Raw genomic sequence first — 10,024 nt, forward strand, 5'->3', positions numbered from 1 at the left:
CTCTAGCTGGAAGCTATTTCTTTGGGAGCTAATGTAGTGTTGTGATTGGCTAAGTGACATGACCTGTAAACCAGGAGTTCCTTGATTCACAGCTTGCCTCTGCCATGGATGCTGTAGGTGGCCTTAGACAAGTCGCTATCACTCAACCTCAGTGCCTCATCTGCAATAGGGGGTGTGATAATAATACTGATTTGCCTTTCAGGATGATTTGTAAGGACCTCTGAGATCATGTACAAGGAGCACTTTGAGGACTGCAAATTGCTATGAAAATGTTATTGTACTTTTCAGTTGCATATATTGTTTTGTTGCGGTTCTTCCCTTCTGTTAACCTGAAGGAGTATTTTGACAGCAGTGCGCAAACTCAAGTCAGGGTGTATAAAAAGGCAAGCGGGAGATTTTGTTCCACACAGGCGAAAAGGGAGAGGCAGATCATGCCCCCTGCGTGGGCCATATAAGAGTGTTTCATGCCCTTATCTAAAAGCATGCAAGGTAGGCATTTGTGCAGTGCATCAATGTGTTTTGGTAGGCTATATTTTAGAATGAGGGAATTTCTACAGAGAAGCAAAAAAGACATCCTTGTTGTATTTTAGCATGCAATCTAGAATACTTCCAATTCTGCTCGGCTCCAAACGAAGCTGAACCCTGTGGAGAACTTCATGCCTATAGCTGTGCTAATGAAACAATTTGTTATAGTTTATGTAATGTGCATAGAATGGGATAGAACTGGGCATGCCAGAGACACTTTGCAAATGTTAACATTTCCTTGGGCTCAGGAGGGGCTCAGGTCAGGTATCTTCATTCTGAACTGCATCCCTGGCATATTAATGGCAAAATTCACCTGTGACACATTGAATGGAAAAGATACCAGTTGACTTTTTTCCCATGAGTGTCATTCTAGACTTCAGACTTGCTGTTTAAAATAAAGCAGTATTTTAAAATACAAAAGTGAGACACAATTAGGATGTATGATCAATAGCCCTGTGAAATTACGTGTGTATGTGTGTATGTATGTATGTATATTTATATGTGCATTTGTTTTGAAATTTGTGTTATTTCTTCTCATGCATTGAAATATATTCTTTTTGTTACATTTACATTCATACTCCAACTTACCATGTATAAATAAAACTGCAGTACATGTTCAGGTTTTATACTGTATCAGTGTTTTCAGGCAAGCTGATGGTAGAGCAGCATCTACTGGTAGCTGTCTTGAGGACTTGCAGTAGATTGGGACATGGGTGGCGCTGTGGTCTAAACCACTGAACCTCTTGGGCTTGCCGATTGGAAGGTCGGCGGTTCGAATCCCCATGACAGGTGAGCTCCCGTTGCTCTGCTTCTGCCAACCTAGCAGTTCGAAAGCACGCCAGTGCAAGTAGATAAATAGGTACCGTTGCGGAGGGAAGTTAAACGGCATTTCTGTGTGCTCTGGTTTCCGTCACAGTGTTCCATTGCCCCAGAAGCGGTGTAGTCATGCTGGCCACATGACCCGGAAAACTCTCTGTGGATAAATGCCGCCTCCCTCAGCCTGAAAGCGAGATGAGCGCCCCAACCCCAGTCACCTTTGACTGGACTTAACCGTCCAGGGGTCCTTTACCTTTACCTAGATTGGCAAAGATTTCTGGGTCCCAGAGAGCTGGGGGTAAAAATAGTGGCTAAAGGGAAAGTCCCTGGCTTGAATCAAATCTCTGTCATTAACTCATTGTGTTGTCTTAGGTGGTCTGCTCTCAGTCTATACCTGCAATAATGCTGGCTTACTTTACAGTGTTAGTGAAAAGACTGCAGCTAGATCAGGGGTTCCCCAAACGGTCATCTATGAGTTTGTATTCAGGTGTGGATTTGTGGGTTTTTGTATTGCTTTCATTTTAATGTATTTTATTTTATTTAGTCCTGAAGCTCCCATCTGGAACATATATGCTTCCGAGCAAACTTGCATAGGAATACACTGCAAGTATATGTCCTTTGCTCCTTTCCCTCCCAATCCAAAAAGTGGATCTGGCAAAACTGAAGCCTGCCCACCCTTAAAGCATTTCCCCATGACATTGAAAAATCTGCACTCTGGTCCTAGAGGTTTTCCCCATGCAGCTTGGCATCACTAGTGATGCCAAGGACTGTTCCAGCGGTGGGAAGCCTGTGACCCTCTAGGTGTTATTAGACTCCATCAGCCCAAGCCAGCATGGTCAATAACTGGGTATGATGGGAGGTATAGTCCAGCAATATCTAAAAAGCCATGGGTTCCCCATTCCTGCTTTCATCAGAGAGAAGCAAGTGCCCACCTTAGGCTCAGTGCCCCTCCTGCCAGTCACCTAGTGGGAGATCAGTGCTGGTCACATTGTGGGTGTGCAGGGAACAGCTTCCTGAATGCTGCTGCAGTTCTGTATCCTCCTCTTGCAGTTGTGATTCCCTGGATCAGGGCTGTTAGGAATTGAATACCAGAATACAACACAACTTTCCCCTTCATATAGTGCAAGATACACACACACACACACACACACACACACACCTTCCCTATTATAGCTGTGTCCATTACACAGCATGGTTTGATTAGTCTGACTGCTAAATACAATAATTCACTAAGGCATGATCCACACCGTTTTTAATTTTCATTGTTTTTATCTACACTTAGACCGGCATTTTTATTTTTCACAAATAACATGTTTTGCCTGCCTGCCTTTCACTGCTTCCATCCACTGATGGTAGTAAGGTTTTCTCCATCTGATTTGAGCATGAAGGTCAAGCAAGGTCAGGGATGTCATTGATGTGTTCTGTGGTATGCATGGTATGGTTTTGTTTGGAAGGATTCCTGCTCTCTCTCTTTTGAAGCAACCCAGTGGCCTAAGGTGACTGCAACAGCATGTGGTCATTCACTCGTTCCTAAGGCCATGAATGGAGAGGGCTGGATGTGCCCATTCCAGGTAACATGGCCATTAACTTAACACAAGCTGAATGTAGTCTGTGGCCTCCCCCAACCTAGCATTCTCCAGGTGTTTTGGACTACAACTCCTGTCATTTCTAACCACTGGCCAAGCTTGCTGGGGATGATGGGAGCTGGAGTCTTAACAACATCTGGCAGGTACCTTGTTGGCCACCCCTACTCTACAGATTGCAGTGGAACTCACCAAAGCCACGTCGCAATGACACAACTGATGTGGACTCCCAGGCTTTTGGTACTGACTACAGCAGGGACAGCCTATGTGATGGCCTCTAGATGTGGACTGCTGCCCTCAGCAAACCCAACCAGCACTGCCAATGGCCCTGGGTGATTGATGGGAGTTGCATTTCACAGCATCAAGTGAGGGGGACCACATTGGCCACCCTTGGAAAACATTTTTCTTCTGGCTTTGCCTAATCACTAATCTGGGGTCTGACTTCCTTGCGCTTAACTTGAAAACCTTACACTATCTTCAAGAACTCTCCTTTGCCTCTTCTATTCCAGTTTCATTGTACAGGAAATGGGGGTGAAGCAAGTACATTCTCAGTAATTTTGTTGTACACTATTTTTTTAAAGAAAGGAAAATAGCAAGTAAAAAAAGCCCCCAAGCATTGTAAGCAGATTACGATTAATGTTACTTATTGGCTACAGTAGCACGCAGTTCTTAAATAAATATCTTCAAAAAGACTTCAGTGAACATCTCCATTGTGACTTATTTCCAAACGTGTATTTCTTCTAACCAGAAGTTGGGAATGATTTGAGCAAGAGGTTGGAAGTGTGAGCCAGAAAAAATAGTGCTGATATCCCCACTAGCTGAACAAAGGAAGGCAATCAGGGTAAGAGTGGAGGTGGGGTCTTTGTTAAGCTGAAACATAGCCAGCACCCACCCTGGCAAATATACCATCCTGTATTGAAATGTAGGGGAAATCTCTGAGGTGGCAACCATGGGAAATTGTGCAAATGCATGGATAGATACATTATGCAATATTTTTTTCAGGGGGTGCAGTGCTCCCCTAAATTTCAATTATGCCTTCAGGGGTGGGAAGGTGGTTCAAATTTTCTGAACTATGCTGGGAGGGATGGAAGGAGAAGTTTGACTGGGATTTTAATGCGAACCTACCTGATTCACACTTCCCAAAACATCCAAACAAAAGCACAGCTCCTCTCTGAAATTTGGACTTCTCTGAATTTTGTGTTGGGAGTTTTCCAACCAAATAACATGTGCAAAAATGTGTGTACAGGAAAACCTGTGTCAAGAAACACATTAGCTTAGTGAAAAATAACATTCAATGCATGCTATTAAGGAAATTTGTTAGCAAATATGTGTGTGTCGTGAGAAATTTGCATGGAAACCATACAGAATTTTCATGAGAGCTTTTTTTTAAAAAAACAAAACAAAACAAAAACAAAACTGCAAGCTAATGCCGAAATATAGTGAACTCAAGACTAGAAAAATGAGAAACTTCAAGAAATCAAAACTGACAGATTTGTGGGAGCCAATAGGAAGAAAACATTAGGTTTTTCCCTTTTAAGGTGTCGTCATCTGCATGTCTGGACCACTTAGCTCCCAGTCACACTGAGGCCCACCTGTCATAGAAAGAACCTTTCATGAATTTGGCCAAAGAACCCACCTTACAGGAAAGGAACATCCACCAAATTCTCAGATCTTATTCCCAAGAGAATGTCAACTGCTCACTCACCAAGGCAGTAGTGTAGCTCAGGCAAAGCATGTACTCTTACCACGGAACCCACTAGCTGTTACTGATTCCTAGATTTTGCACTATCTTTCAGAGGTTTTGGCTTCAAACCAGTGGTTGGGAACCTCAGACTTGAAGGCCATGTGTGGCTCTCTAATCCCTGCTGTCTGGACCTTTGGACTCCATCTAGGCCACACCCCTTGGCAGGCGCCCTCCCCAGTGTCGTCCTCGAGTGCTTTTTCCTGCATGGCATATGTCCATGAACTCTGATACCTCTTGCATTATGGTTTGTTATGTGGGCAAGTGTAGAAACCTCTGGCTTTTTATAGCTGGAATGCAGCCTACTGTAAGAGTCTCATCCTTTGTCCTACCCAATTTTCCCTCTGGCCCCACCCATCATCGTTATGTGGCCCCCAAAACATTGTCTACGAGGAAATGTGGCCTGTGGGCAGAAAACAGTTTCCCCACACTTACCATTTACTATTAAGGCACAGGATGGAATTTTATTACTCTCTAATAAATCAAATAGAACTATGTTTGTGATTAACATCATCAAATGATCTTCATAAGCCTGAAGTGATAAGATTAACATAGTGAAATTGTGATGTACAGAAGCAATCTAATATAGCAAGTCTACAAAACAGCACATCTCATTCCCCATCACGTTCATCGTTTTCATGGTGGTTGGGGCACAGGACACAGTAGAGAAGGCTGTGGAGCGCAGCCCCGAGCACCAAGCCGCTTCCAATGCCAACCAGAAACACAAACACAGCCCTCTGGCGCCAAGAGCTCCACCGACCCTGGGCTGGCATGCTGGTGGTGTTCTGTTGGTTATTTTCACTTTCCGATTGCTGTTCCAGGGTTAAGGATTTGTCAAAATTCAGATCTACCATGTCGCCGGGGATCACACGAAGTCCAAAGTAGATTCTCTTGACAACCTTGTAGTTTTTCATGAACTGCACATCGCACCTGTATGTCCCCGAATCATATTCCTCAGCGGGGTAAAGCTTAATGACAAAGCCAGGATTCTTGAAAGGGGCAAAGAGAGCATCGTCTGTCGTGATGATGCCTCGGGCTAGCCTCCATGTGTAGCTGAAGCTCTGGGTGTCAGGACCTATCTCCGCAGTGGTTAGGCAGCTGATCTCGAACGGCCTGCCCACCAGGGCGGTGAAGTGCCGCATCCCACAGATCCAACTGTTCAAACAGTCCACCTTCCGTCGGGTGCAGCCTCTCCTATGCCCATCAGGCCTAATTTCACATGACTCTTCTTCCTTGTAACCCAGCCCACAGGTGACGCTGCAGCTTGTGGAACTGACTACAACTCTCCCTGAAGCCGTCATCAGGGCTTCGGGAATGGTCACTGCCTCATGAGAAGCCACCGACAGCGGTACAAAGAAAGCAAAAGCTAATGTGCCCAGGGCCAAGCCAGATTCTGCAGCCATCATACTTGGAGAGTCCTTTTACAATCCATTTGGCGGCCTCCTTATATGACCTCCTGAATATCATCCTTTGTTAAAATATCATAAATGTTTCTGTGGTGTGAAACAGATGCCTTTTCCTGAACCCGCTCCCCAGCCGTAAGACATTCTCGGAATACAAAGAGCAGCCAGGTGGCACCCTGCCAAAGGAAAGAAACTTATTCAAAAGGTGAGTGAAGTTAAGCAGGAAGGTGCAGAGTGCTGTGCAATGCTGCATTAAGTCAATCTCTGGGTGGCATCATGTTCAGGCAGACACAGCCTCCCTAGCGCAATCGTATCACATAAAAAAAAAGCTTAGCATAATCAACAAATCGGCAGAACTTAGTAAATTAATTATGGCTGCAATCCTAGAGCCCAGAGCTGGGACAGCTGTAGCCCTCCAAGCTGTTATTGGACTATAATTCCTGTCATCACTGATCTTTCGTTTTACCGGCTGGGCTTATAAGAACTGGAATCCAGAAACATCTGAAGAGCCACAGCGACTTCACATCTGCTAATATTTGTATTGGATTGCAGCCTCCCAGCTTTATGGTACTTTCACCACAGTCCAAAACCAATACTGAGTCACTCAAGATCAGGTGCTTCTCTGAAAAATGATAGACAGCAGAAGCACAACAGTAAACAAAAAAACTCCCTGGATCCCTCGACTGGTATCTCTTTACTGCCTTAATACAGTGGTACCTCGGGTTACATATGCTTCAGGTTACATACGCTTCAGGTTACAAACTCCACCAACCCAGAAATAACACTTCAGGTTAAAAACTTTGCTTCAGGATAAGAACAGAAATCGTGCTCTGGCAGCACAGCGGCAGCGGGAGGCCCCATTAGCTAAAGTGGTGCTTTAGGTTAAGAACAATTTCAGGTTATTAACGGACTTCCAGAACGAATTAAGTACGTAACCAGAGGTACCACTGTACATGATTAGACCATCAGAGCTAAATTTGGGTTTTCTGGCAATGTAAAAAAATCTGCATCAGACTTACCATTACAGCAGTGTTTTTCCATTTTAACATACCAGCCCTACACAGACAAAACCAGGGACCAGTTTCAATGTTACTACTTTACCAATACAGATTTTATGACCTGTGATAGTAAAGGTAAAGGTAAAGGTACCCCTGACCGTCAGGTCCAGTCGCGGACGACTCTGGGGTTGTGGCGCTCATCTTGCTCTATAGGCCAAGGGAGCCAGCATTTGTCTGCAGACAGCTTCTGGGTCATGTGGCCAGCATGACTAAGCCGCTTCTGGCAAACCAGAGCAGCGCACGGAAATGCTGTGATAGTAGATGCGTGTAAAAGGTACTTCAGGAAGAGTAGTAGGAGCACAATTATTGTAGTTCCTAAACAAACTTTCAGCAGAAGTGAACTCCAACAAGAGGCCTGCCCTGGAATTTTGATTTGAGATCTCCAGTCTGAAATGTACTATAGTTTTCCAAACATCACAAGCCATAGGAAAGTATGAAGCTGCTATACACTGAATAAAACTCTTAAGTTTGTTCATTTAGCACACTGCTCTGGCTTGTTGATCGCTCTCTAGTCCTGCCAGCTGAAAACTGGAAATGGAAAGAAATGCTCTGCAACTGCACAGATTGCTATAGCAGACCTGCCGGGGGGTGCGGGGAGAGGGCATCTCAATAAATGCAGGGGGGGGGGCCTCAACTATTGTAGATGTATGACGCCGGAACCAGGATGGAGTTTGATGACTACTTTGCACTAACCCCAAATTCTACCAATAATCTTGCTCTACCTACCCACTCGTAAATCTGGTACCACAGAAAGCAGGCAAAACAAGAAGCGATACTTACGCAACAGTGACTTGTGCATTGTGGATTCAAATTGAAAATACTACCAAACTACAAGAAATTACAAAGTTTAGTTTTATATTTGCAGGGTATAAGCAGCACTGCACACGAGGAACATCAGGACCGCATCAGTCAAGGAGTTTACCATTTTTCCAAACTAACCATTAAGAGAGAAGGATCTGAACCCTGCTCTTTTCTTCAGTGTTCATTCAGTCATCAATGCCTCTGCAATGCCGATGCAGTTATCAAATTGTGATGTCATAAACCAGCTGTTCCAACTGTAGCATCATGCCAGCAATGCCGAACCATTACATTCATACTAGCATAGTGTATTGTAAAGGTGATATTAAGAAGACTATACTGAATCAGGAACCTAGCTGATTTGTCCCTAGGGTTCTAAGGCCAAATTCAAATAATAATAATAATAATAATAATAATAATAATAATAATAATACATCAATATCATAATCACCTGCAGGATGTATAAATAGTGTGTGCATTTATTTATTTTTATTCTTCTTGTGACATGTCTTAACTGTTTCTCATTCTGAATTAATTCTGGGAGCTGCTGGTTAAGGGCAGGTAATAAATTTATTACTAGCTGAAATAAAATCTGGGTCGTGGAAGTTCCTAAAAGACCTGCTCTCCACACACAAAAAATGGGTGGGGTGGGGTGGAGAGTGAAGGGAAAAACGTGATTCATGTGGTTTAATAAAACATACTTCTTTATTTACAAACACAAATGCTACCATCACAGAAGTACTTTACGAATAACTAGCAACCAATCACACTATCTGGCAGGTTTTGTACAAGCTACAGGAATATCAAAATAATTAAAGCAAGCCTGAAAGAAAACTAAGCGATGGACACTGAAGTAGAGAAACCTGCAGAAGCTGGTTGGAATCCAGGACACCATATTATGCAGAGCAGTGATTGTTACCAAAGCAGCCTTTCCATCTTTAGATGGACTGGCAGGTTGAAAGTAGTAGGATTATACAGCGGAAGGCTGCGCAGAACACCTGGTGGTAGGGGATGGCATAAATTATATCATACAATACAATATATGGGACTTCAAATCAATATTTTGAAGTTAGTTTGCAAGTTTTATTTCTGCATTTCCCAATGCATCCCATGGGCCAATTGAACCTCCTGCAAGATGCTCATGTATATTCTGGAGATTGGGGGGTGGGGAGAGAGAAATAAATCTCCTGATTTAGGAGACTGATATGACTTTGGATAAACAACTACAATGGCAAGAAATGAAAATGCAGAACGCAACCTTTCTAACCTTTGGCCCAGCCAAAAACGGAAATCTCTGGATGGCCTTGGATAGGACACAGAGCAGAAACATAAATGACTTAAGCAGTATATTCCCATGTCTTGTGTGCAGATTCATCTAAACATTCCCAGGGAGATGCTCATTTGCCTGGCACATCCTAGAGTGGAGGGAAAACGAGCGTCTCTTGAGCTGTAGAAGTCCAGCATGGAAACATGCCGAGATGTGTGTCACTCATGCTTTGGCCTGACATCATCTCAACCCTCTTCTTTCTCTCTAGATATACGTCCACTCTACCCTCCCTGGTTCTTGCAATCAGTATCCAATCAGTTATAAACCTCTTTGGAGTCATTTGGATTCCAAATGTCTATTCCAAACCTGCAAAAGCAGGCTACTTGTAAGCTGTCTTGCTGTATAAAGGGTACCTAAACAGCATGTCTACCAAGTCAACGTAAACCAGTGTGAATAACGCAGAGGGAAATAATGCTGCAAAGAGTAGCTTGCTTAAACTAGCAACACTGCAATAGGAATGTGCTGGGATCCACAGCAGCATGAAGGGTCTTCATGGAGACATGACAATCATCCTCTTGAGAACTGAATGATGCAACAGAAACTAAAAGGCCTCAAACTTGGAGGCAAGCAGGTCTTCTCGTCCTGTGTAAGACTTCATTGTACTTTGGGGAGCAAATGCAGACTAACCAGCAAAAAGCAGTTCCTTTCCATCAGGTTCTCTACAAATCTTCTTTCCTGAGAGTCAACAGTTTGTTCACTGTTAGCAGGAAGAGAGGATTGGGGGAAAGCATTTTCCTCTTCCATAATTTGCATCTTTAAAAAAAATAAAAATA

General features: G+C 43.6%; 1 protein-coding gene across 1 annotated transcript; it reads right to left on the reverse strand.

Annotated features, from left to right (window-relative positions):
- Positions 1–5,206: 5,206 nt before the first annotated feature.
- Positions 5,207–8,287, reverse strand: TMEM81 (transmembrane protein 81). The gene is made up of 2 exons (XM_033152792.1): positions 7,907–8,287; positions 5,207–6,244 (listed from the first exon to the last, which is right to left on the reverse strand). The coding sequence occupies exon 2, from the start codon at positions 6,069–6,071 to the stop codon at positions 5,277–5,279; it is 795 nt and encodes a 264-aa protein (XP_033008683.1). The 5' UTR covers positions 6,072–6,244; positions 7,907–8,287; the 3' UTR covers positions 5,207–5,276.
- Positions 8,288–10,024: the final 1,737 nt, after the last annotated feature.

This window comes from Lacerta agilis, chromosome 6 (assembly GCF_009819535.1).
Source record: "Lacerta agilis isolate rLacAgi1 chromosome 6, rLacAgi1.pri, whole genome shotgun sequence".
NCBI classification, from domain to species: Eukaryota; Metazoa; Chordata; class Lepidosauria; order Squamata; family Lacertidae; genus Lacerta; species Lacerta agilis.

What these genes read in the sequence shown, in the direction of transcription:
- TMEM81 (XM_033152792.1), bottom strand. Translation starts at nt 6,071, where the DNA reads ATGATGGCTGCAGAATCTGGCTTGGCCCTGGGCACATTAGCTTTTGCT.